The sequence below is a fragment of the Martes martes genome (assembly GCF_963455335.1).
Source record: "Martes martes genome assembly, chromosome: 2".
NCBI classification, from domain to species: Eukaryota; Metazoa; Chordata; class Mammalia; order Carnivora; family Mustelidae; genus Martes; species Martes martes.
The window spans coordinates 150,484,158-150,512,128 of record NC_137889.1 but is presented as its reverse complement, the minus strand read 5'-3'; the positions used below and the strand labels follow the sequence as shown (position 1 = coordinate 150,512,128).

Genomic DNA, 27,971 nt, shown 5'->3' with positions numbered 1-27,971 from the left:
TTCTGGTGGACTTAGTAATTTCTTTCTCTTCCTGGACGGCATGTTCAGGTTCCTCTTCAGTTTCTCCTGAACATTCATTATCGCTCTCCGAATCAGGGGTTTGTAAAGGCTCCAAAACAGAGCGAATGAGGGCCCAAGGAGGCCATATAGTAACTGGAATTGGCTTTCCTTTCGTATACGAGAGTTTTAACTCATGACCTACTTTTTCCCACATTTGTAAATCTAAAGTCCCTAATATAGGAACCAGGAGCAATGTTCTTTAATTACCTTTAAAAGCTCCCTAAGTTGGCCTTCGCTGACTTTTGCTCCTTCCGCCTTCAGGAGCCTTCTCAATAAATAAACGTAAGGGCGATAATCGTTTGTGCTCTCTAGATTACCCATACTCTGCGATAATGGCCCACAACTTACCAGCGGGAAAAAGGCACGGCCGTGCAAAACTCACGTTGGGGCTTCTTCTCCTGTTTTGTTTCCGATCAAATCAGATCTCATCTGGCCCCACGTTCGGGCGCCACTTGCCACTTCCGGTCGGCGAATGGGAGAAGAATTAGGTACAAACGAGTCAGCTCCAAGAGACTGGGAGCAGGGCACAACAGTCGAAAGACTGCGGCCCCGAGCAACTCCAAAGTCCCACTTTTATTAGATAGAAACAATAGCCAACAGAAGAACCGATGAAGGTCAAACATTAGTCACATGTCTCGTGGACACATGTCTCGTGGACACGCAAGGAGGAGGATAAAGTTTATAGTTAATCAAGCACATTCAAAGGACTCATCTAACCACGGGCGCTTCTGGGAAGAGAAAGGAGCGATAACGGAAAAGGGAAGCAGGCGGTATTTCGTTTCACCCTGAGCTGACCGGGCGTTCCCCCGGTGCTCGGCTTCCCTGAAGCAGGCGGCGTTCCGCCCTGGGCGGGCCGGGCAATCCCGGCTGCCCGGCTTCGGTGAAGGGGCGGCGTTCCGCCCTGAGCGAGCCAGGTATCCCCAGCTGCCCAGCTTCACGGTCGTGTATCATCCTTCTCCCCAAAGACCTGTTGCCAGTATATGTTTTTCTTAAGGCCATATCTAAATGTGCTTGGTAACTAGTAAAATCCTCCAGGGGCTATAGTTTAAGTAACACATTGTTCTGAGGGGCAGTAGCAGTAATGCATACTCATTAGAGAACATCTGGAAAATACAAAAAGCCAAACACCAAAAACAGGAATCACTGATAAGACCACTACCCATAGATCACTGCTCTGCCTTTGGGTTTATTATATTTCCTTTCATTCACTTAACACTGCATGTCATTCAAATACACAAACATAATAGAATTTGTTAAATTTGTATTATATTTTAGAAGGTTTTATATTTTATTTCTTGTTGACATTTTCCTATGTGATTAAATGTTCTTTGAAAACATGTCAGTTACATACAGAGAAACTAACTCTTTTTGACGTACAGTTCTGAGTGTTGGCACATGCATACATTCAGGTCCCCACCACAATCAAGTACAGACACAGTTTCTCACTCCCCCAAAACTCCCTCACATTGCCCCATTGTAGCTACCACTCCCCCCAGTCCTAATCTCTGGCGACCACTGATCTATTCTCCATTCCTATAGCTTTGCCTTTTCCAGAATGTCATGTAAGTTGAATAATATTGGTATGTAGCCTATGGGTCTGTCTTCTTTTATTAGCAGAGTGCATCTCAGTGTTACTCATGTTGCTGCATATACCAATAGCTGGTTACTTTCTATTGCTAAATATACAGAGAGTTTTGCTGAGTATTGTATAGATGTACCAGTTAGTTCATCCATTCACTGGGCAAAGGACATTTGGGTTAGTAAACATGACTTTTCCCAGCTGAATGATATTCCATCCTACAGATATACCAAGCCATATGAAGACAGTTCCCTATTATTGGACATTGTGAGTTTCTCCCCCACCATTATATTTAACCATTAAATGAACAACTTTAAAAAAAAAATTTAAATCTATTTGTTTGACAGAAAGAGTCGGGGGAGGGGCAGAGGGAAGGGAAGAGGGAGAAGCAGACTCCCCATTGAGCAGGGAGCCTGAGGTGGGACTCAATCCTAGGACCCTGAGATCATGATTTGAGCCAAAGTCAGACACTTAACTGCCCGACCCACCAAGGCACTTCTAAATGAACATCTTTACGCATAAATCTTTGCATGCCAAATATATATGTATACACTTATATATATATCTTATACTATCTTAAATATATATCTTAAACTATCAATAAGCATGCAGTGTGCCCCGCTGAGGATAAAAGAAAATATAGAAAAAAATACAGATTTAGTTCTATTAGAATTTCCTAAAAATATTTTTTATAAAGCAACAGTCTGGATCTCAATGCTTTGCACCATTATGAAGTAAGAAGCTAATAACTTGCTTTAATTCTAATGCAACAATTTTAACCTGTTCAATAGGACTAGAAGAATTTCCTGTCTCTGGAATCCCGAGCATGTGTATCATTGAAAACCCCTCTGAGGACGTTGTTTTCCCAGCAGGAAGCTTCATTAGACAATGGAATCACCTGGTATGCACAGAACAAGAAGAATGAATGTGCAAAGGGTAGGCTTCAGGGCTGGGGGAGAGTTAGGGCCACACAGCAGAGGTTCTGGTTACATGTGAACAGCTGAAGCCAGAGCCACTAGGAAAGGAATGATATGGCTGGCACCATGTTCTGCCCAGAGAGGTGGGATTTCTCTAGATGCTGCTGCCCTGCAAATCAAAAGGGAAATAAAGAAAATTTCAGTATTGGTGTGTGGCTCCTACTTTCAAAAATATACATACATGCACAGTGCAGAAAAAATGAAATAGGACAGGAAGTATAAAGTGAAAAGTAAAAGTGCCTTAGACTCCCCATTCTTTTTTTTTTTTTAAGATTTTATTTATTTTTTCCGGGCAGGGGAGAGAGAGAGAACGAGCGAGCATGAGTTGGGGGAGAAGGAGAGGGAGAAGCAGACTCTGGGCTGAGCCGGGAACCCAACTGGGGCTCCATCCTAGGACCTAGGATCATGACCTGAGCCGAAGGTAGACGCTTAACCAACTGAGCCACCTGGGTGCCCCACAGACTGATTCCCCATTCTTGCTTTCCACAGAGAATCAGTGTTGACGGTTTGAGCTGGCTTCCGAGGAATATGACTTATGCTTACTTGTGCGGACACCTACACAGACCTTCACATACCCTTTTATCTAACACAAATGGAATCTGCACCTTTTTCACCTAACATCAGATTTTGGACATATATCTGTGTTGTACATATTAGTTACTTCATTCTTTCTCATGGATGAAGTCTTACTGTATGGACATACCATAAAGCTAGCCAACCTCCTTACTGATAGACATTGTATCACTGGAATTTAACTAGTGTGGAAAAATCTATCTTGCCATTAAGACACCAAGAGAGGACCTGGCCAAAAAAATGGATTCCAACCACAGCAAATACAGTCTGACCACTGACTGAATTTTTTAAAATGGAAATTACTGAATTTTTTTAAATTACTGAATTAAAAAAAATTAAATGATACATTTTTTTTAAAAATCATGAAACAATCTAATGTTGACTTGGAAATTTATTCCGTGGTTTTAGACTCCATTTGAGTGCTGATCACCCCTTTTTTGCTAATGTTTATTGCAGCATTATTTACAACAGCCAAGATACAGAAGCAACCTAAATATCCATCCATAGACAAATGGATACGGAGGATGGTACACACACACACATATACACACACACTGGAATATTACATAGCCATAAAAAGGGATGAGGTTTGTTGCTGTTTTTTTTAAATCATTTGCAACAACACAGATGGAGCTAGAAGGTATTATCCTAAGTGAAATAGTCAGACTGAGAAAGACGAATACCATATGATTCACTCATATGTGAAATCTGAAAGAAAAAGCAAATGAATAAAAAAACAAGTGAAATCAGACCTGTAAATACAGAGACAAACTGATGGTTGCCGGATGCGAGGGAGGATGTGAAAAATGGATGCAAATGGTGGAAGATACAGGCTTCCGGTTACAGCCTGAATAAGCCACAAGAAAGAAAAAAAAAGGCACAGCATAGGGAATATGGTCAATGATACTGTAACAGACTAATCTTGTAACAGATGGTAGCTACACCTGTGGTGAGCACAGCATTGTGGAGGCCGAGAAAATTAAGGCCATCCCACCTCAGGTTTAGCTTTAGCATAAGTACAGCCATCTTAACTCCAGCAGCCATCTCAGATCCCTGTGCCCAAGTTTCCCCTACTTTGCTTTAGTAAGCCTCACCCTGCTTTAGCTCAGAGACTTCCACCCTGCTTTAGTAAGCCCCACCCTGCTTTGGTTCCAGAGACCCCCACCCTGCTTTAGTAACAGGAACCCATAAATACCCCTGCCTTAACTAAGTTTGGGGTCCAAGTCCCTACTCCGCTGTGTCGGGTATACTTGGGCCCAAGCTTAAGCTTGTCAAATAAACCCTCGTGTGATTGTATTGGTTCTTGGCTCCTTGGTGGTCTCTCGGACTCGAAAACTCGGGCACAACAGCATAATATATAAGCCTGTTGAATGACTATGTTGTACACCAAACTGCACTCAAAAAAATTTTTTTAATAAAAACAAAATAAAGGAGGGGTGCCTCAGCCCATTAAGCAGCTGCCTTTGGCTCAAGCCATGGTCTCGGGGTCCTGGAATGGAGCCCCATGTTGGGCTCCCTGCTCAGTGGGGAGTCTGCTTCTCTTCCTGCTCCTCCTCACATCCATGTTCTCTCTCTCTTTCTCTCTCTTTTAATTAAATAAATAAAATCTTAAATAAAAGGAAAGAAGTAAAATAAAATAATCTTAAGCAGTCCACACGTTTGTACTAGGGCTCCTCCTGCTGGACATTTTCTACAATTGCACTTCTGATTCATTTAACATTGCAGACTTGGATTTACTAAAAATTGATTTTTTCTTTTGCTCTAAGATAATTAACAAATACAAAGGTATAGTTATACTTATTCCTTTTGAAAAATATTTTTAAGGGGTGCCTGGGTGGCTCAGTGGGTTAAAACCTCTGCCTTCGGCTCAGGTTATGATCCCAGAGTCCTGGGATCAAGCCCAGCATCGGGCTCTCTGCTCAGCAGGGAGCCTGCCTCCCCCTCTCTCTCTCTGCCTGCCTCTCTGCCTACTTGTGATCTCTGTCAAAAAAATAAATAAAATCTTAAAAAATACACATATTTTTTAAAAAGATGTATTTATTTAGAGAGAGAGAGCAGCGAGGTGCAGCAGAGGGAGGAAACACACCCCCTACTGAGCACAGAGCCCAGCAGAGGGCTCCACCTTACAACACTCAGATCATGACCTGAGCCGAAATCAAGAGTTGGACATTTAACCAAGTGAGCCACCCAGGCATCCCTGTGTTTTTTTTCTTTTAGAAAAATAAAATATTACAGAACAAGACACAGTTATACTGAGGGTCTCCATCCCAACTGAAGTTCTCACTCCCTTTCCTAAATGTAACCGCTGAAAGCAATTTGGAGTTCATGTCCTTAGATCTATTTCATCACTGATGTTCATTATCATGCACATATAGAAACATACAGTTTTGTCTTCCTTTGCTTTCCATGACTGGGCTCAGGTGCCTTTACTTGTCATATTTTAACTTAAACTTTTCCTGGCTATGTGAGGTTGTGCTTGAGGGCAGCTTTCATGCAAAGAAAAAAAAACCTATTTGCAATTACATTGGTTTAAAAAATTAATTCCAGCTATTAAACTTATAAATTCAAAAACCTTATTTCCCCATAGATTTCTCTATTAATTTTGAATCATATTTTTCTATTTAAGAATCTGCCTGGCTGGCCCAGTTTGTAGAGCATGCAACTCTGGCTATCTAGGGCTGTGAGTTCAAGTCCCATATTGGGGCTAAAGCTTATCTCAGAGAGAAAGAATAGGGACCTCTGGTAACTTTTTAAAAAAGTAATCTCTGTGCCCAACATGAGGCCTGAACTCCAGAACCTGATATCCAGAATCTCATGTTCTACGGACTGAACCAGCTGGATGCCCCTTCAAATGACTTTAAATGAGCAGAGATTCCTCAAATACCTGATTCTAGAAAATCTAGTAAGAGAATTAAGTTTAATTTCAATTCTCTTAAACTTTCCATTTTTGGCTAAAAACTTAGTAAAATCTCTTATAACTTTCAGCTAAAAATCCCAAGTCTGAATTCAGTTATTTAATGGTTACATATATACACTTGGAATCACACAGCTATTTTTATATGCTAAATTCTGTAAAATGTTGCAAATAAATTAAATACCAAAAAAATGCAAGCCGTTCCTAAACTTACCACAGAACTATTAATAACATGAGTTGGATTTATACAAACAGCTGTTTGTTCCATTCTAAACTTTTGCAGATTAAAAGTCCTTTACTCCATTATTCCTAACCAAGTTGAACTTGGAATTCCCACTTCTGTGTCCTGGGGTGTGTTGGAGGAGGAGAGATAACTCACTTTAGACAGAGAATTTGGGCCAAGATGAGAGATTATGTTTCTCCTTGACCCTGACTGACAAAGTGAGTCCTTATTTCAATAACATAATTACATGTTTTCTTATATCTTCACCAATCCAGTAGATTATCAATTGTACCGAATTTTTGGCCCAAACTAGAGCCTATAAGCCTTCAAGTTTGTTTTCTACATGTTTTTTCACTTGAATGGTTCATGAGAGTTTTTCCAATTCCTGTATGATTATCCTACCACTGTTGCCCCTGCCGAGTTTTATAGAGATACAATCTACATACAATATCTACATTATATTCCATCCAGTAAATGTAATCCCTTGATACAACCATTCACTTCTCATTGGATATTTAGGTCTAGCTCCCAGTGCTTACACCTTGGATTCAGTATTATAAAGAATGCTTTGGTGAACATCTTTGAGCATACAGGTTGCCCCCACATTCTTTAGAAGAGGGTACTGGAAGTACCCTAAGGTCTGGCTTAGGCCAAAAATTGTGAATATCTTTGTAATTCCTGATATATATTGTCAAATTGTTCTCCCAAAGCAATTTACAAACTTACAATGTCATCAAGCATTGAATAAGACTTTTAAAATATTTTTTCACTGTTTTTGGCTAAGCCAAGTCCAAGAGGTTGAGGCAAAAATTGTACCTTATTAAATTTGTATCTCATTGTTACTAGAAAGATGAAATCATTCTCCATATTTGCCACTTGGGGATCTCTCCTACAAATCATCCATCAATATTCTTAGCTAAGTTGTTTAAAGAAGGTATCATTGGTAAAATTCCTTCCAGGGCAATGAACGTGGAAGAAAACCTGGCAAAGAGTGAAAGACAGTTTTCTTCTTCACATTCAGTGGAATGGGGAAAGAAGTGTCATACATAAATCTTTTCAACAATCGCTGGAAGAATGCCCCAAGAGCAAATCAGGTACTTTAAATCCCTTCCTTCTCTGCTGTGGTGTGAACCACAGTGACATTCTGAGGCAGTTATGTTTTTGTGGGGGAAACAAGAACTTGACACACAAATTTGGGTTCTGTTTCTGGCTCTACCCAGTCCCGAGTAACTTTAAGAGATCGCTTAACCCCTTCAGCATCACTGATGGGGACTGACTTGCCCTCCTTTCAGGAATATGGTCGGAAAGAAACAAGATGATGTGCCCATGTCCGAAGTCCCCACCTGGAAAGTTCTGAGGACAGGTAAGGAGAGCCACCCTCATTCACCTTACACCTCCTGTAGTAGAGGAGGTAAACTGAGGCACGGGAGGCCAGGGTGGAACCACCTGCCTGTTTCAGGAATGGTCATGTACAGTGCCATGGTTTCACAAAAAGAAATTTTGGAGGCGCCTGGGTGGCTCAGTCTCATAAAGCGTCTGCTTTTGGCTCAGGTCATGATCCCAAGGTCCTGGGATCAAGCCCCACATCGGCCTCCCGGCTCAGCAGGAAGCCTGCTTCTCCCTCTCCTACTCCCCCTGCTCATGTTCCCTCTCTCACTGTGTCTCTCTATAGCAAATAAATAAATAAAATCTTTTTAAAAATGCTTAAAAAAAAGAAATTTTGCATGATATGTATCTACATAAAGTTGACAGTTGGCTTAAGATAGCAAGGAGTAAAAACATAGACATAAGTTACGCTGTAACACTATGGATATCTGCCTCTCCGGGCCTCTTTAAGTCCTCAGTTCACTGGACTGCCTATCCTATTAAGTCCTCCCAGCAATCTTATTCCGCCCTTTCGCCACCTAAGTGAGCCACTGGTTTCTGTTTCTTGCAATCAAAATCTGCACACACACATACACTACACCAGACACATCTTCAACTCTTGTAGGACATCTGTCATTCCTTTCGACTGCCTGGCCGAATTACGACATTCTTTGTGTCAAATCCATGCCTCCTCAGAGTAGAAACCAATCATTTGTTCATTCACTCATTCATTTATTCATTACTGCATTCTAAGCACCTACCCAGTTGCAAGCTACCTGCTAATCTCCTGGGACACATCCATCACTGAACAGGTAAAAGCCCCTGTCCTTCTGGGGCTTATGTTCTAACATGTGGGAGACAGGCAGTAAAGAATAAACTTAATGAGCAAATAAGCTGGAGGATGAGAAACAGTATGAAAAGAAAAAGAGCGGGCGCCTCGGTGGCTCAGTCCCGCATCAGGCTCTCTGCTCAGCAGGGAGCCTGCTTCCCCGCCCCCCACCGCCGCCTGCCGTCTCTGCCTACTTGGGATCTCTCTCTCTCTGCCAAATAAATAAATAAAATTAAATTTAAAAATCTTTAAAAAAAAAAAAAAAGAAAAACAGAACAGCATGAGGGGTTTCACAGAGCAGTCGATGGTGCAGGCTGTAATTTCAAATACTGAGGTCAACATAACTTCACAGCGGCCAAATGGGAGCTAATACAGTAGCTGAGAGAGTTAACCACATGGACAGCTAGGGGAAGGACTGCCAGAAGAATGAACAGTGCAGGCAAAGGCCCAGGGACAGGAATGTACCTGGCATGTTCCAGGAGGCTACTGCAGCTGAGGCGCAGAAAGGGGAAGGGAGCAGAACAGAACTTGGAGAGAAAAACAGGTCAGAGCAGGCTGTTTGGCTCTGGCTCTGAGGGACGTGGGAACCACTGCAGAGCCACAGAGTTGTGAGCAGACAAGACATACGACTGAGAGGTTGAAGAACTACAGTCCAAGAGTATGTTTGGAACTTTCCCTAATAAACAGTTAAAATAAAAGGCTAACTCTAGCAGCTGGGTTGCAAAGAAGTCATGAGGGATGGGACAAAATGGAAGCAAGGAGATTCATTCCGGTCTACCCAGTAATCCAGGTGACAACGACCAGGCTGGCGGTTCCAGTAGGTGACTGCATATTCTTTCCTTCTCTCTCTTTCTGTGTCTGTCTCTGTCTAATGGACTAGTTATAAAAATTAACAAAATATTCTATGTATCGCACACAGCACAGTGTCTGGCATGAGGCCCTGACTAATACTCTTGCCCTTGTAGATGAAGAATGGATCCTACGGCCATCAGGGAGCACCCACCATGTGCCAACCGCTGCGGCACGGCAGGATCTCCTCTGCCCACATGGCCGGATGTCACCTTGCCTGGGCATATGTTCTCCAAACCCACACCTACCTAGCAGCTCAGAGAGATGGAGAAGTGCAGGAACACAAACCTTACTTGGCAGCCAGGTCATTTTAGGGTTAAGTCCTGGTTATCTTGGAGAAGCAAGGAGGTTGGGTCAGACATCTACTTACGAATTCAAGACACAATCAGGATGGGTGCTGTGGTCCACACACTTTAAGAGTTTCACTGGTCTACGGTATGAAAAGAAAGAATATTTAAGGATTATTTAAGTGACTTTCACTCATCAAACATTTATGGTGTGCAGGCAAAGCACTGGGGATACAAAGTCTCTGACCTTAAAGAACACACATACTTCTTTTTTTTTAAGATTGTATTTATTTGAGAGAGAGAGAGAGAGAGCACAAGCAGGGGGAGCAGCAGGCAGAGGGAGAAGTAGGTTCTCCTTCGAGCAAGAAGATGGATGCAGGGCTCGATCCCAGTATGACCCCAGCTGAAGGCAGCCATTTAACCAACTGAGCCACCAAGGTGCCCCCACACAAACTGTTTCTTTTAAACAATATTAGCTAGCATTTACCGAGCACTTACTTTGTACAAAGAAATCTGATTGTGGATTTTACACAGACCATGTCAATGAGTCCTCTCAACAACCAAATGGAGCAGGTATTACCATCTCCAGTTAACAGCTGAGAAAACTGATCAGAGTAATTTGCCCAAGTACACACAGTAGCAGTGGCGGAGCTGAACTTGAACCTTGCAGGCACACGCCAGAGCCCAAGCATGGAACACTTCCGTAAGGATGGACAGTCTCGCTTGGAAAATTCTCTTGATGAGGTCTTTGGCCAGAAAGTTGGACTTGAGGCACACAGGTGATGGCTAGTGCCCAGGTCCAGCAAAGAAGCTGCACGGTTAGAGGCAGACTCTAGAGAAGGCAGGGAAGCAGAAGAGAGAGAGGGGCTAGGGGTGCCTGGGAGGCTCAGTCAGTTATGCATCTGCCTTCGGCTCAGGTCATGATCCCAGGGTCCTAGGACAGAGTCCCACATCAGGCTCCTTGCTCAGCTTCTCCCTCCCCCTGCTTGTGTGCGTGCTTGCTCTCTCTCTCTCTGACAAATAAATAAATAAATAATCTTTTTTTTAAAAAAATAGAGGAGCTGGGTAGCTGTGGCACACTGGGCACTAAGAAGGAGTCAAGCCTACAGGGGTTCTCTCCTGGCCAGGTGGCTGGAATAAAAACAGGAAATGCATTGTTCGATTTACAGGACTTTCCTACTCTCTGGTTAAAGTCTACATTATGCAGGTATTTGTTCTGAGAATAGTTTGTTGCTGCTGTTTTCTGTCCCCCTGCCCCCCGCCCCCACCAAAGTCATTGAGTTTTATAGAGTCTGGCTCAATGCAGAGCTCACAGAAATCAACCAGGAGGCAAGAGAGGCTTGGAAAAGAGAAGACCCGGCCAAAATGTGCAAGAATCTTGGGGAGAACTCCTGACGGCCACAGGACAGAGGACTGTGTCCCCTGAATTTTGTGGGGCAAGTGGCTGTTACATCTGGGTTGGAGTTTGGTGCATTAATCTTGGTCACTCTCCCATGGTAAGTCTTTCATTTATCTCCTCTGTGCTCCCAGAAGCAAGACAAAATCCCCGCTGAACACCAGAAGTGGGAATAAGGACAGCTAAGCCAGACTTGCAAGGAAAGAGTCCCAAAGGGCAGCACAGGTGGGGACAACCCCACAGCAGTGAGTCTCCGAGACAGCCATGAGCAGGGAAGGACACTTTGGGCTCTGGCTTGGGTCACCACACTTGGCCTGATGACTTACAAAGACAGCCTCCTCGAGGGAGCTCCTGGGCCAAAGCAAACTGGTCCTAAATGTGGAATGTTTAGGCACAATTTTCTCCATCATTGAGCTGTGTTAGCAAAGAACTGCCTCTTAAGACAAATTTATGAAAATCTGGTGCTTTCTTGTGATGAGCACTGGGTATGGTACTGAAATGTGGAATCTCTATATTGTTGACGTCAAACTACTTTTGCACTGTATGTTAACTAACTAGAATTTGAATAAAGACTTTAAAAAAATTAAGTAACATCTGGTGCTTTAAAAAAGGAAGGGGTCTACAGTAGAAAGAAAAGAGCATCCTTCAAAGAAACCTCACACCCAGTGACAGCCCAGAAGGCACAGTCCTGTGCCCCTAAGAGCTGATCCCAGCAGAACACATTCAACAACCCGGTGCCCTCCAAATTCACTGCTTCACCTTTGAAATTGCACACTGATTATGATATACCACCTACAGGTGATCGTTTATACAGCTGTACTGAAAACCCATTTTCTTCAGTCTCTCTTCCAAGATTTTCACAGTGCCTTCTCCACAGGATTCCCTAAAATATGAAAACATATAAATAAAATTAAAGCGGAGGGGGGGGGGGAAGGAAACTGTTTCTGGGTGAATTAAAATTTTCTATGACCAGGTCCTTCCCAGGTTATTCTCTTCTCTGAGGGAATACAGAGAACCACCTCCAAAACTGCCGCTTCCGGGAAACCTGCGGCAGCCCCAGAAAGCGGTGCGCTGGGGACCAAAGTGTACGGGGTCCAGCGGTCCAGCGCATTGGGAGGGCCCGCGCTGGCGCATGCGCAGTGTGCCTCAGCGCACATCACTACCCCAGCCGTCAACACTCCTCAGTGACACGCCCCAGGCCAGCACAGTGCTGCCCACTTGTTCACCGTACAGTGTGTGTTAAGTTAGGCTTTAATGAAAACAAGAACATACAAATCAAAAATTATCCAAAAAATGCAAACAAACACAAAGAAAAAGAAATCATCCCAGTCGCTTATCACTAGGACTAAGGGCTGCTAACATTTTGGTATATATCCTTCTAAAAGTTCGAAATACATTCATCCTGGAGACTTTTAAAATATAATAGACTTCTGGGTTCATATTCTGCTTTGGCCTATGTCTGTGTGTGTATGGATGTGTGAGTGTGCACACACACAGACCTCTCTGCTGTTATTTTTTTAAATTCCTGCATGGTCTCTCTTACATAATCAGAACATGACTCATAAAACCAGTCCTCCTTGTTGATGATCAAGGTTAATCCCTGTATTTTGATGACTAAAACTAACTTTGTTGAAGCTTCATTCTCAAATACATCCTAATTCTTTGCTTCCTTAGCATAAATTCCTGGAAGTACATTTTCTGGTACTAAGGTTTTGAATGCAATTTAAGGCTTCTCGATGGTCTTAAAGCAGAAAAAATGTAACCGAGTAAATCTGAAAATCTAACTGGCTTTATTCAACGATTCAGTGATTCAGGAATAGAGCAGCATCCCTTCTAGTTAACAGGCAGGCGATCTGAGAAGTCCTTGGACATGTAAGGCTTTGTATCCTCAGGAGCATGAGACAAGGAAGTTACTAGCAAAAGGAAAGAAAGGATTATTTCAGGCCGGGTCATCTTCTCTTTGCCAGGAAGGGAGAGGCGAGGATTTAGTGTCATTACTGTTGGGTCTCCCAGTAATGGGTCCATGGTCAAAGGAGCGAGACTGATACAAAGCGAAGGTCAAGCAAAGCTTTATTTCGCACCAAGCATCAAGAATCAAACCGACCATCAAACAGACCGGTCAGGGCCGCCCCTTACAGAGAGGGCGACCCTTCCCTGCCTCACAGACTAACTTTCATAGAGCAAAGGCCATGTGGTTGGGCCTGGCCACACACAGGTGGCCAATGAGATTGTAACACACAGAGAAAGCTGCAGTCATGCTAGGTCACACACGGGTGGCCAATTGAACTACAATTCACCCCATAGTAGCTATTTGAACTAGCTTATCACCTTGGTCAGAATTGGTGCCCAAAAGGCGGGGCCCACACTCCTTGCACGCCCCACTGATTGGATGTCTCCACCTGACCCGACTCATCCCTGCATTCGGGCTGTTATTTCCACCTGACCTGACCCACCCTTGTTATTTGGGCTTTGTAACCTGGGACTGGTTTCCTGGACTTGCTTTTAAGTAAGTTCCCCGGGGGGGGGGGGGGGGGGCAGGGTCAGTTTAACTGCATAAACAACAAAATGGCTGTCCAACCGAGGTGGGGCCGCTCTGGCTAAATAGGCCTTTACAATTACTACTGATCAGGAAATTTCAAACTGACCTTTGAAAAGTCACATTTCTGGGAGAGGCTGAAACTTGGCTTGCTTCTGTGGGGAGAAATGATTCCATTTGGGACCCACTGTTACTTTGTTGTTGTTGTTACGGAAGTATAGTTGATACACAAGGTTACATTACCTGGGCCTATTGTTTCTTTTCCAGCCATAGGCAGTGCCAAACAGCACCCTCTGCTGGGCACCCCAACACCGTGTGAGTGTTCATTTCCCCACACACTCATCCACTGGGAGTCCTGCTCTCCTGTGGCCGTAATTCAGTAGGGGCAAACAGCACGGATACAATAGCGCCAGCTGTGACAAGCAGGCATGGCATTCATATCACCAGCAAGACCTGCCTCAGTTTACCCAGAATGAAAAGGGAAACAGCCTCCCCACTGTAACACTAATAGAGATGGAGTATACAGAGTGGAAATGAGTTACTGGAGGAAGTTTTCACAAAAGAAGTGGAATTCTAGGCATTACAGGAATGATGAGGGCAAGGGGTTGAGTGACCTCAAGTTTCAGAACCTAGCTAAAAAATGGGATGAAGTTCTTCTCCTGGACAAGCTCATTACTGAGAATTTTTTAGAAAGCAGTAATGTGGTGGTTTCAGGACACCTTGATATAGAGGTCAGTGGGTTATTTTACTATATATATATATATATATATATATATTTTTTTTTTTTTTTTTTTTTTTAAATAACAGCAGTTAAAACAAAGCCAACCACAATCAGGTATCAGCCATGATGTGGGAAACAAAGGCATTAGAAACTTTATTGCATTTCCTTACAGCCCAGACAGATCCTTGAAACAGGCAGAATGACATTCCTCTAGGGGCCCAAATGTCTCTAAGTTAATACTTTGCTAAGGACAAAAGGCAATCCTAGCCCAAATCTCCCCCTACACCGCCACTCCAGGGACAAGTGTGACTTTCTGCCAGGAAACTCCCAGCTATCTTAATGTTAATGTCTTGCTGGAGGGAAAAACCACCTTAACTTGACAAAGGCAGGCCTCAGGTATCTTGTAGGTTCTCTTTAGCATATGAAAATTCTTTGGAAACCTCCCTGACCTCACCCTCCCAACTTGTAGGTATAGAATGGGCCACTCCTCTTGACTCAGATGCTGCTCTTTCCGCCCACCAGTCCTGTCCCCACACCTTAATAAAATCACAGTTTTGCACCGAAGACATCTCAAGAATTCTTTCTTGGCCGTCGGCTTTGAACCTTAATATCGCCTTTCCTACATCAAGCCATATTGTTTTTAGTTCTTTGTCTATACATTTTGTTTTGGGTTTTTTTTTTCTCTAAAATTTGAGCAGTTCAGGACCCTCATTTCCTTAGCTCATGACCCAGAACTCCACTCTGGCACAAACACACAACCACGAGCTCTGGGCCCTTTTATCATCTTGCCTGTAGCAGAAATGTTGGTCCAAGATAACACTGAATTGCAATTTCCTTATCTCACTAAAGATAGGTTCAAAGGGCAAGCTGTCTCTGATAGAAACGTTAAAACAAGAAGCAAGCATAATTTCTAGACAAAGATGAACTTCCCATAGAAATAAAAATACTATACACTGTTTTCTATGCAACGTAAGTATAATTTGTCTTCCAGGAAGAGAAATGCAGATCGTGGTAATACTACATAGTAAGTAATTTGCAAATTTAATCTCTTGTTTAAGAGACAGGAAAAAATAATCGTTCATGATACAGTGAGTCTTAGAGGGTTCAGGGAGCCTAAAATGGGGAAGTTGCTAAGATTCTCTCCGTACATACTCACTGGGGTTGGCAATACTTTTCATCAATGTTCTCAAGAGCAAGACCCCAGCAGGCCTCTGAGGCTTGACATGGCTGCACTTGAACCAGGCTGGGCGTCCTTGGCTTGTCTCTGAATCATCTGCGTTTACATTTCTTATCCTCCGTTTTTTCCAGCAATTCTCCTCACTGATGAGAAGAATGAGGTCAGGCTTGCATTTATCCAGTGGTTTTCCAGAAAATATGGATCTTAACAGTTTCCTTGCCCAGTTATCTGAGACCCAGTTGTGGAAATGATTGTTCTCTGAGAATAAACTCTTTATTACATAGTCCTTGGGTCAATTCTGAGAACTCCTGCTGGGGGCTTTCAAACAACCAGGAGAAAAAACTGGCTTTGACTCACACAAACGCATAAGGAACTCTCCTACCCAGTGCTGCCCAGGTAGCTCAGAAAGGAACACCCTTTTCCTGGCTAAGATCAGTAACTGAATAAAGGAGGTAGATCCTCTCTGGGCTCAGGACTGGTTAGTGGCATTTCCAAAAAGTCAAGACTTTCGTCTTTCTTTACCCATGACATTAGAAACAGAAAACACTGTTATTTCCCCCAAAATGAAAACGTAAAATGGGCTTGAGTATAGCATATTCAAGAGAAGCATGTTTGCATAATTACCATCATTGGTAACATGCTGACTTACACTTTTGGTTTTCCGATTTCATGCATAACCCAGATCTCAATTCGTGTGATTTTATCCTTCTGGAAGTAGGGAATTTCAAAATCTGCAAAAAAACTGAGAAACAGGAAAGACAATTTTCTGGGGTAAGATTTTATTTATTTATTTGGGACGGTGGGGAGAGCACAGAGGGAGAAGCAGATTCCCCACTGAGCAGAGAGCCCAATGCAGGGCTCCATCCCAGGACCCTGAGATCATGACCTGAGCCAAAGGCAGGTGCTTAACCAACTAAGCCACGCAGGTACCCCAAGACAGACAATTTTTTAAAAAGATTTTTATTTATTTAGAGAGAGAGCAAGCGAGTGAGAACACGAGCATGTGAGCAGGGAGAGAGGCAAAGAAAGAGGGGGAGAGAGAATCCCAAGCAGATTCTACGCTGAGTGTGGAGCCAGACAGATGCTAGACTTGATCCCACAACCCTGAGATGGTGACCTGAGCCAAAATCAAGAGTTGGACGCTTAACTGATTGAGCCAACCAGGCACCCCAACATTTCTTTTTTCTTTTCTTTTTTATTTTTTAAGATTTTATTTATTTCTTTGATAGAGAGAGAGAGATCACAAGTAGGCAGAGAGGCAGGCAGAGGGGGAGTGGGGAAGCAGGCCCCTGCTGAGCAGAGAACCCGAAGCGGGGCTCGATCCCAGGACTCTGAGATCATGACCTGAGCGGAAGGCAAAGGCTTAACCCACTGAGCCACCCAGGCACCCCCACCCCAACATTTCTTAAAGTCCTAAAGCAAGAGGATATCTTTCCCATTTCATTGTTAGTTACTTGCACATTACTTTTGTTGGAAAGCTTCCAGGGAGTTCTATGGGGGCATTTTTGGCCTTTATTTTTAGGTTATTTATTTCATTCATGCATTCATCAGCTATTAATGGCAGAGATGTATAGATGCGGCTCTGACCTCCAGTTCATTCAACTGTCTTTGCTTTACCTGAATTTACAGAAGCAAGCATTTTGCTGTTGATTAAGATGATTTTCTCAAGTTTCCATTGGAAAAGACTAAACATACATCCTGGCATTCTTTGCTGTATTTGTTGATGCTGGTGTTCTTACCCTTTAACAGGATAGGCTCCTGATGGCTCTGAACCATTCAGCATGACAGAGATCACTCCAGAACTCTCCCTTGCATACTATAAGAAGAAACAAGCATTTTGATTAAATTAACATGTTACTTTTTTTCACCAATGAAATGAACAATTTTTTAAAATTGACCTTCCTCATGTGAGCAAGGATGTACTAAATTTGATATCTCATACAGCTGGTAGGGATGAAACTGGCATCTCTTGGAAAGCAAATTGCTTTGAAATGTCAAAAACTCATAGACTCTGTAATTCCATGGCAGAATCTGCTCTTGGAAAACCATGTGAAATAATCAGTTTCCAGCACTCTATCAGCTGGAATAGACTAAAGTATGCTGCCAAACAACCTCAAAATCACAGTGGCTATAAACAACAAAGATTTGGGGCTCCTGAGTGGCCCAGTTAAGCATCTGCCTTTGGCTCAGGTTGTGATCCCAGGGTCCTGGAATCGAGCCCCACCTCGGGCTCCCTGGTCAGCAGGAAGGCTGCCTCTCCCTCTTCCACTCCCCCAGCTTGTGTGCCCTCTCTGTGTCTCTCTCTGTCAAAAGAATAAAATAAAATAAAATCTCAAACAAAATAAAAATGACAAAGATTGATTTCATGCTCACACTACATCTTTATCACAAGTCCACTGGGGTTTTGTTCCCTATGTCCTCGAGCTGATGAAGAGTCCATCTCTACAAAGTCATTGATTGTCAGGGAAGGTAGAAGTTGACAGTGGCAAATCACTGACCAGTTCTGAGACACTTCCACCCAGAAATCACAGCCACTCCCTCTCACATCTCATTGACAAGTCACAAGAAGTCACAAGAAAGTAACATCCACAGGCAGGGGAATGCAAACCACGTATGCAGGAGATGAGGCAGACATTTTGTAAGCAGTTCTAAGGACCATCACAAGCACTGTGCACAAAGGTATGTACTGCAGCCTTGTTTGCAAGCCATCTAAAATAGTGAAGAAAAAAGGAATAGCAAGTAAGTAACTCATAGTACTTAAGTGTCTGAAATATTAGCCAGCCATTAATAAAAGCGCAAAAGATTTGCAAACGCAGAGGAAATATGGATTTATAAAGCAAAATGAAATATTAAGAAGAAGCAGCATGAGCTCTACTGTGCTTAAAATAAATAAGCAAAAGTCTGAGAATATTAGTCAACCCCCCAAATTTCCCAAGGAAGATATGGGTCCAGAGAATTTCAGAAATCTCCACTTCAGAATAGTACCAGAACATTCAATTTCCCTGATAAGAGGTTTATACTGGAATGAGGTGGGGGGCTGGGAAGGCAAGTGGCACTGAGATAGCCCTGGCTGGACTTAGTGATGCCCAATACCAGCGGCAGCAAACCAACAATACACTTCGTATCATGCATGTCTCAGGGTGCTTCCAAGCAGTCAGTGCTAATGGTCATGGTTAAATCCACAAATGCCAAGGTCTGATGACCATGATGCTGAAGGGATTGCCTTCAAGCAGTAGTAGGCATATACATGAATAATTTTCTTATCTGTATTTTCTATTATTTGTCACTTTTTTATCCTGAGCAGCTATCACATTGATAAGAAAAAAATGTAATAAATAAAAATTGCATGCAGATATAATGAAGCTATATGATATAGTGGTTGAAAAATTTGTTCCCTGGCTCCTCCACTTATTAGCTCTGGAATAAGTCTACATAATAAGTTGAACAGAAAGAAAATACATAAATAAAAAAAAATAAGTCTGCCTAAGTTTCTTGATCTCTTTGTGCCTCATTTTTCCTATCTGTAAAACAGGAGTCATAAGGGTCCCTGATCTCACAGGATTGCTGTAAAGATTAAATCATTTAAAATAATAATTATTGGGATACCTGGGTAGCTCAGTCAGTTAACCCTCCGACTCCGCTTCAGCTCAGGTCATGATCTCAAGGTCATGGGATTAAGCTCTGTGCCAGGCTCCAGTGCTCAATACAGAGTCTGCTTGAGATTCTCTCCCTCTGGCCCTCCCCCCACTTGTATGCATGTGCTCTCTCTCTCTCTAAAATAAAGTTTAAAATCTTTTAAAAAATAAATAAAAATAAAACAAAATAATAATTATTAACATTTATGGAATACTTCTCTGCTACAGTTCAAACCCTTTCCTCATCACTAAACTACCTCTCCTTGTGCATAGATGATCCAGCACAGTCTAAGGGCTCATACGATGTGGGCATGATTCTTAGTTCCTTTACGAGAATGTTGACACAGTGCCTAAGTTGCTGCTATTATCCTACATTCAGGTGATGATGCCCCCATAACCTCCATGAGGGGCTCTGACAGCCCAGCACTCAGGGAGTGGAGTCTCCACCGGAAATGGAGCCTGTGGGTAGGGAGCATAAATGGGGTGCTCCCACTGGAGCAGCAGGAGAGCTCAGGAATAAACAGTGACTTTTGCCTGGAGCCGGCCCTCTACCCTGCTCCACCGCAGCATGGAGGAGGATTTAACCAACGTCATCTCACTCTGATCAACAAGGGACCCTGCGGACACCCGAAGATCCAGCATGGGACAAAAAGGGACATGGCCAGCCCTGAGAGGGAGTTGGTGGTGGTGGATGGCAGGACCCTGAAGTCCACTGGCCTCCCAGTCAACAGAACTAACATTTACTAGATTGCCATCATCTCTGGTGACAGTATTCTCTGACGAACAGACCTTTGGTAAGGGGCCATTTCTGTGTCTCCAGTTATCTTCTCCTCACCTGTCACCCATCACCTCCTATCACCTCCTCTATCATGAATAGTATGCTGCCTTGGGGACATTTCTGACTCCCATATCTGGATCTCAGGTGTCCCAGGGTCTCACATGAAACAGGTGCCACCCCTGATTGCTTTACACAGCAATCAAAAGCGTATTGCTTCCAAACTAAGAGCAGCCACATCACAACAGTAATAATAGTGACTATTTAATATCCTCATCTATACCAACACTCACTGAATATGTTGGCTGCACTAAGTATTTAGGCTCCTTAAGTCCTCACGCCTTTATGGAGCAGAAGGAGTGAATCAGAAAGTGGTGAATGTGAACAGCAAGACAGCCTCAGAGACGTTAAATCACGACCCAATGGTTCTGTCTCTGAACCCCTCTGTTCCGTGTTCGCATGTCCCACATGTGCTCAGCCTCCCAGTCAGCCTTCCCAAGCTCACCTGCATAGAGGCCCTTTTCCAGAAAGAATCCACAGCGTTGTTTTCACAATCTTCTGATGTAGGGCAGGACTGGTAATCGAGTCCTAAGGGGAAAATAGACAGACGTGTTTCATTTCAAACATTGTATCAGAGAAGAATTAATTTAAAACATTTCCTGACTCCACAAAATCTATATTTAGCCTGTGTTCACAAGTTTGATGTTCACAGTTCTGCCTACCCAACCCACAAAGAACCCAAGCTGTGTTGGGAAGACAGGTGTCATTTTGCTTCACACAAACGTGAGGAAGGCAAAGACCCAAGCAGTTGGCTAATGAGTGAGGCTGCCGACCATCAAGCATCATCATGTCAGCTCGGCTATTTCTTTACTGAGGTTCCAGTGAAGTGATTAAAAAACGAAACAAAACAAAACCTTTGCTCTGCTGGGTGAAGTGCCTTCTCTAGTTAGCCCTGGTCTTGGAAGTAAACGCAGCAAAAATACACCAAGAAAGTGATAGTCCTTAGCCAGAAAACAGAAATGTTATGACATTTAAACGTATAAAGTATTAAAATGTATTACATTTAAAAAATTCTAACGACGGGGCACCTGGGTGGCTCAGTGGGTTAAGCCTCTGCCTTCAGCTCAGGTCATGATCTCAGGGTCCTGAGATGGAACCCCACATCAGGCTCCCTGCTCAGAGGGGAGCCTGCTTCTCCCTCTCCCTCTGCCACTCCCCCTGCTTGTGCACTTTCTCAGATAAATAAATAAAATATTTCCTTCCTGGAGGACAGGGATGGGGTTAAACCTCAGAGGCTCTATTCTGGTTTTCCTTGGTCTTTGGGTGACCAGCCCCCATGCGAAGCCATCTAGGGGCCCCCAACCACTACTCATATCACTATCACACATAAGACACTCTTATTACTCCTCACATTCCCAGGGTTTTAGGAGCTGTGTGCCAGGAACTGGGGACAACAACCGAATTATTTGTGATTACACCATACTCTTCCTTCCTTCACATCCTTTTTCTCACGCTCCACATATCTCTCCTGCAGGATAATCAGACTTCCTGGTCACTGTGTATTGGATGAATGGCCACATCCGTTGACCTGAACCCTGCAATTTTCTATCTCCCTCCCAGTGGAAGCCCCATGCCATCTGGCCCTCCTTTATTCCTCTACCCTCACAGCCTATTACTTCCTGCTGTCCTTGCTGTTCCTTAAATACACCAGACGTTACTTCTTTGCACTGGCTGTTCCCTCTCTCAGGAAATGCTCTTCCTCAACTCCTTCAGATCTTTGCTCAAAGAGCTTCACAGCAAGGCTTTCTCTGGACATGAATGTAAACCTGCAACACTGTCCTCCCTCTTCCTCCCCCTTTCTACTTTCTACTCTCTTTCCTGTTTTGTTTCTCTCTGTAGCCCATGTATTCTTATGGCACACTATTTGACTTGCCTGTGTCTTGTCTTACCTCCCCATCTATAATGTAAGGATGGGGTATTATTTTCCTGTTTTATTCTCTGCTGTGTTTACAGTGCATAGAGGCAGAGAATGTACTCTATGACTCATAGTTGGATAAATGAATGAATGGAGGAGAATACAGAGAAATGAACTTAGGCTAACTTTTAAAGGGATTCCAGTCCCTAGGCAGGAAGAATCACCAATTTTCATGAAGGGAACACCTCCTCCCACCTCCTTTCTTGCTCACCCTTCAAGACTCATTGAGAACCAACAGCTGGTGGGAAGCTTTCCAGATTGGTCTAGGTGGGTGTCTCCGCTACTGCTTAGGACCTGGCCTTTCCTGCATCAGAGCACAGCATAAAGGAAACGACCCTCACAAAGCTGTAAGCCCACTGAGGAGGGGGACTGCTCTATCTCCAGGTCTCAGAAGGATCTGGATGCATAAGGAGAATTTTTCCTCACCACCAGGCCAACCCTTGTGACTTTCACTCTGATTTTAATCTTAAAACATCTCTGGTACCTGGAGTGGCATTTAAGTGCACAAGCTTCAGAATCCATCAGAAGAGGATTAACTCCTGGCCTGACTCCTTCGAGTGACTTAACCTTCTCAAACTTCAGTTTCCCCTTCTGGAAAATGAGAATCCTGAGGCCAGGTTGGGCAGGGCAGGGCAGGAAGCATGTGCCCTGGAATCAGACAGTCTGACCCTGCTGCTTTCTAGTGATTCACTCCTCAGCAACTTTCTTAACCTTGCTGTGCCTCAGTTTCCTTATTTATCACAACAGGGATTAGGAGAGGACCTATCTGCTGCTGGGGCTGCTCTAGAGATTAAATTAGTTAGTAAATGTCAATATATGCTTACAGAGTAGCCAGCAAAAGATAAGTGCTTTCTCTCTACTATTGTTATTATTAATTATTATTATGACCACCAACATCAGATGATTTAGGGGGAATCAAATGAGACAAATGCATAGGAAAACATTTAGCACAAATGGCAAATGCACAGTATCAACTTAACCAGGAGCTCTTACTCTCCTTGTGATTTGTCCAGGAGTCTTACCGGAGGCATTTTCCTGTCGACACCAGCTCAGAAAATCTCCAATCCTCCCGTATAGAACACTGCACAAAGGCAAAAAGCGAAGGCCATTCTCTGAGTAGCTAGTGACCAGGAGGTGGTTGTTTTCCCAGAACAGGGACTAAGGAAAAACAAACACAAAATTAACATGAAAATGAAATCAAAGCAGATTTTTTTCAGCCAGGCAGTCCATTTCTTTTTTTTTTTTTTTTAATTTTATTTATTTGTCAGAGAGAGAGAGCACAAGCAGGTAGAGTGGCAGGCAGAGGCAGAGAGAGAAGTAGGTTCCCTGCCGAGCAAGGAGCCTGATGTGGGACTGGATCCCAGAACCCTGGGATCATGACCTGAGTGGAAGGCAGCAGCTTAACCGACTGAGCCACCCAGGCATCCCCAGGCAGTTCATTTCTTATTCAACTCTTGACTTCCCTGACAACACGCAAACTTTCTTTTTCTTTGTCTTTGTTTGCCCATTCAGAGAGTGCTATGATCTCTCCTCCATCATTCCAAGGGTATCCTGCACACATTAAAAAAGTACTTTCCCTGTAGTATATATATGTATTTAACCTCTGGATTTAAAAATATCTTGTCTGTCTGTCTGATCTTGAGGAAGGCATGTCAGAGTCCTCTGCCTCAGTTTCCACTTCTGGACAATGGAGAGCATGAGCCCTTTCTCTTCTTCCACAGCTGTGTTCAGGAGGCTATGTCACCACAAAAAGCATTGGAGAGTATAAAGTGCCTCAGAAATATGTTACTTTTATATTGTATTTTACGATCTCCACTATAATGCTCAGTGTTTTCAGATAACACTAACAGAAATAACAATAGCCCTCTCATGATCTCATCAGACCCTCAGTAGTCCAACTGGACTATCCCTAGACTGGAAACTTCCCAGAGGGCAGGGGCTGTTTTGTTCCCCACTGCAGGTGTCCTCCAGCCTTAGCACAAGGTCCAACACATGGAAGGAGCTCAATAACTATTTACTGAGTTCATCAACTAGCACCAAAATATATGAAAGAGAACATTTAGGGTTCCTCTTTTTACTGGCAGGGAGACAGCAAGGTTCAAAAAGCAACATATTCTTTTTTTTTTAAAAGATTTCATTTATGGGACGCCTGGGTGGCTCAGTTGGTTAAGCAGCTGCCTTCGGCTCAGGTCATGATCCCGGCGTCCTGGGATCGAGTCCCGCATCGGGCTCCTTGCTCGGCGGGGAGTCTGCTTCTCCCTCTGCCTCTGCCTACCACTCTGTCTGCCTGTGCTTGCTCGTTCTCTCTCTAACAAATAAATAAATTTAAAAAAAAAAAGATTTCATTTATTTATTTGACAGACAGAGATCACAAGTAGGCAGAGAGGCAGGCAGAGAGAGAGGGAGAAGCAGGCTCCCCACTGAGCAGAGAGCCCGACATGGGGCTCGATCCCAGGACCCTGAGATCATGACTTGAGCTAAAAGCAGAGGCTCAACCCACTGAGCCACCCAGGTGCCCCTCAAAATGCAACATATTCTTAAAAATTATTATTTTTCAATCTATTATGTCTCTGAACCTTCCATCTCCATTTGCAAATTTTAAAAAACAATGTTAAGATTTTTTTCATTGGTAAATATCAATGTTATCTGATTTTACAATGAAAATGAAAATCATGTCATCGAGAAACAAAGCTATCTGACTTTTTTTAAACTCAAGGTATTGTTCTAAGTGAGCATTTTACATAGACTTTCTCATTTATTTTCATTTTATTAGAACTCAGAACACAGACATGGTTTTCTTAAAGAAACTGCTACTGAATAGCTAAAACCTTAAGGTCCCTTAAAATAAGGAGGGACGAGTCTTCAGGGAAAATACTGAGGGTAAGGGTCCTCTGAGCCACTTGGATGTTCAGGCCTTTGGGGCCAGTTAGGACACAAGTTATTCAGAATTGGCTAGGGGCAGAGCCCCAGGGGAAAGGTGCGGCAAGGTCCTTCTGTAGTGATTCCCTGAAGAAACTGTTGCCTTAGGAAAGTTCCTTCCACCCAGACAGGAAAGAGACCCAGGATTGCCACTGAAGACAAAGATGCCTTCCCACCAGAAAATTCAGGTGAGTTTGCTACTTGACTTTTTGAATTAGTTAAATTTAAAAGGGGGGCCTGCAGGGTCACAGACACCTGGCACCATCTATCTCTATAGGGACGGAGAGGAATATTTTACCTTGTCTCTGGGAATGGAATGTCTGGAGAGGTCAATAAAATGGTCGTAGTCTGAGGGAAGGACGGAACAGGGATCCTTAACCAGCACCACTTTGAAGGCTTCCCAGATAGCTGTGCAGTTCCTGCCCCTGTGCGGCACGACGCATTAAAAAAAGAAAAAAGAAAAAAAAAAACACATCATGAGGTGTCATGAAGTATTGCCATTTCTAAGTACTCCAACAGCTTTCCGAGCACTTTTGCCATTTATTAACTCTGCAAAACTGGGCAGAAAAAAGACAGCAAACTGTCCCGTCTCGTGCATTAACGCCCAGTCAGAAGAGAAGAAAAACCTAGGTGATGGATTTGGGAATCCAGTGGTGGAAATGGCTCTCAGACACTGTGGCACACATTTTTCAGAGCTAAGGAACACAGTCGTGGCAGGGTCTCCTGGAGATGAACACAAAAGGCACTTTGCTGGAGGATGACAATTCCAATAAACCATTCAGGCTCCCGACTCCAAGGGCCTCTCCATTGAGACTTAAGGTGTTGCAGAAAAATCATCAGACCTGCGAGAGACCAAGTGACCCTGGGAGAAGTAGGAGAACTTGGATTTATTTTACGCCCGTGGACCCAGCTGAGCTCGTGCTCCAAGTTCTGGGCCCCAGGCAGTGGGTTATAGGGCTTTTATAGGGGGCTGCAGGCAGTCAGGGTCCAAGGGCTATGCTGACTGCTGGTAGGTGGGTTTAAACTGGGGGAGTGGGAGCTGCTTTAGGTGGGAAGAGTAGTTGCAGGGAGCCTGTGGCAGGAAGCCCCTTTACAGGAGCAGAAGCAGCTGGTTATCTCTTGCTCCCAGTAGGGCTTCTGGTTTTCTCTAACTCTGGTTTTCTGTAACTTTCCATCTTCTGGGACCCCCTGGCCTGGGCCTACTCTGGGTAATTTTCCTCTTCAAAGGTCCACTGCGGGGTTGGTGGGGGGGCACATTGGTCAGGCCGGTGGACCAGTGAGTTAGTTAGGGATAAGGTTACCAGGGACCACAGTGAGAAGTTAAAAGGAATACACTGTTTTGTTCCTCCAGCATGTTCATTTGTTAGGTTCGCAAATCCTGTAAACTGCCCCGTTTCTGGGAAACCCCCAAGTCACTTAAGAATGCGGCAGATGTTCTTGGGAAATTACGGAGCCCCACCTTCGTATGCAAACTCCTTCAATGCCTTGCTCAAAAGATTACAAAGGTTTTACTAAATTCTTCTGACCAGCTTCCTCTTTGTAGGGAGTAACTAACCCAGATGTTGCTGGCTGGCAGCCTAAAACAGCCCAGAAGTTTATGTTAGAGACAGTGCTTTGAGAACTACCTCCCTCTCTCCTTACTTGCTGTTAAGTAACAGAAACTGTCCGCTTAAGCCAGAAGATTTGGGCTGATCTATTGGCTGACACACCTCCCGCCCTCACCCTTTGCTTTCAGTAACACTAAGGCAGACAGGACGCCCTCTGGTGACAGCCACACTTTTCAAGTCCATCCTAGCTTTCCAAAAACATTTCCCAAGGCATTTGTAACTGTTTCTTGTGTGGGGACTGGGTAATATGGGTGTTCCTTGTATTATTCTCTGCTCTTTTTGTCTGAAATGAAACAGAAAAAAAACTGGCACAAGAAAAAAAATTATGAAAACTGTAAAAGTAGGTCCAAAGAAGGAACAAAAGTTAGAAGAACGGGGGTGCTTGGGTGGCTCAGTGGGTTAAAGCCTCTGCCTTCGGCTCAGGTCATGATCCCAGGGTCCTGGGATTGAGCCCTACATCGGGCTCTCTGCTCAGCGGGGAGCCTGCTTCCTCCTCTCTCTCTGCCTGCCTCTCGGCCTACTTGTTATCTCTGTCAAATGAATGCATAGAATCTTAGAAGAAAAAAAAAATGTTAGAAGAAAGAAATAAGAAGCACTGTGCTGGCAAGAGTGACTCAAACTCATAAAGTCCTGTAGGTTTCAGAAAATCCGAAACTAATTCCCCAAGTCTCTGTATCGACCAATTTCCAGGTCCGCCATCCAGGGTCTGACCATTCTGGCTAAAACAAACACACACACACACAAACACACACACACACTCTCTCTCTCTCACTCTTTCTCTCTCTCTCTTCTTTCGTTCTCTCCTTATCCCTAGACGTACCACGCTCTGCTCTTGGCTCCCCGGACCTTTAGAATCCCACCTCCCCCCGCCCCACCCCGCGCACACCTCTCGGGTGGAGAGACCCCTACCCTTTAGACTCCATCTGCCCCTCCGAACAGCCTCCTCCCCTCTAGACTTCCCCGCTTCCCGGGCCCTGCTCACCGCGGGTCGGGATTCACCAGGGCGTCATACTCCGCGCACCGGCCCAGGATAATGCTTTGGAGGTGCCGTGTGGTTCCCTCCCCGCGCCAGCGGGCGCCCGCAGCGCCCGCGACCACCAGCAGCAGCAGCAGCAACGAAGGCGTGAGCCCCCTGGCTGTCATCGCCGCGACTCTGTTCCTCCAGCCCTGTCCCTACTGACTCACTTTCCATCCCTCGCCACCGTCACTCCCTCCGGCCGCGCTGCGCAGTGAGGCAATCCCAACACCACCCCCTGGCTCTCCGCCTCTGCTAGCTGCTTCAGTTCTAGGATTGACTTGGGACTTCAGTGGCGATAGGATTCTTGCTCTTGGCTATTTTTTTTTTTTTAAGATTTTATTTTTAAGTAATCTCTGTAGAGAGTACTTGGGTATACGAAGGTGGGGCTCAGACTCAAAACCCGGAGATCAACAGTCGCATGATCTAAGGACTGTGACGTTTTTGCTTTTGTTTTAATTGCGGTATAGTTACCATTAGGTGTTAAAGGAGTTGCAGGTGTACGACGTAGTGATTCATCAGTTCCATACACTACTCAGTGCTCACCCACCACCCCCCA

At 44.0% G+C, this 27,971-nt stretch overlaps 1 protein-coding gene across 4 annotated transcripts; it reads right to left on the bottom strand.

Moving 5' to 3' along the window:
- Positions 1–560: 560 nt before the first annotated feature.
- On the bottom strand, positions 561–27,666 carry BST1 (bone marrow stromal cell antigen 1). 4 transcript variants are annotated; one of them, XM_080797741.1, is made up of 9 exons: positions 27,380–27,666; positions 25,089–25,215; positions 22,894–23,029; positions 20,402–20,484; positions 17,226–17,302; positions 16,136–16,228; positions 11,849–11,935; positions 9,740–9,799; positions 561–2,725 (listed from the first exon to the last, which is right to left on the bottom strand). In XM_080797741.1, the coding sequence occupies exons 1-9, from the start codon at positions 27,538–27,540 to the stop codon at positions 2,626–2,628; spliced, it is 924 nt and encodes a 307-aa protein (XP_080653867.1). In that variant the 5' UTR covers positions 27,541–27,666; the 3' UTR covers positions 561–2,625. The 4 variants fall into 4 exon arrangements, 3 of the variants coding, with proteins under 3 accessions (XP_080653867.1, XP_080653868.1, XP_080653869.1); XR_013966482.1 differs by having other exon boundaries at positions 2,592–2,725; positions 9,658–9,799; positions 27,380–27,616; XM_080797742.1 differs by lacking the exon at positions 561–2,725 and adding an exon at positions 7,169–7,307 and having other exon boundaries at positions 27,380–27,616.
- Positions 27,667–27,971: the final 305 nt, after the last annotated feature.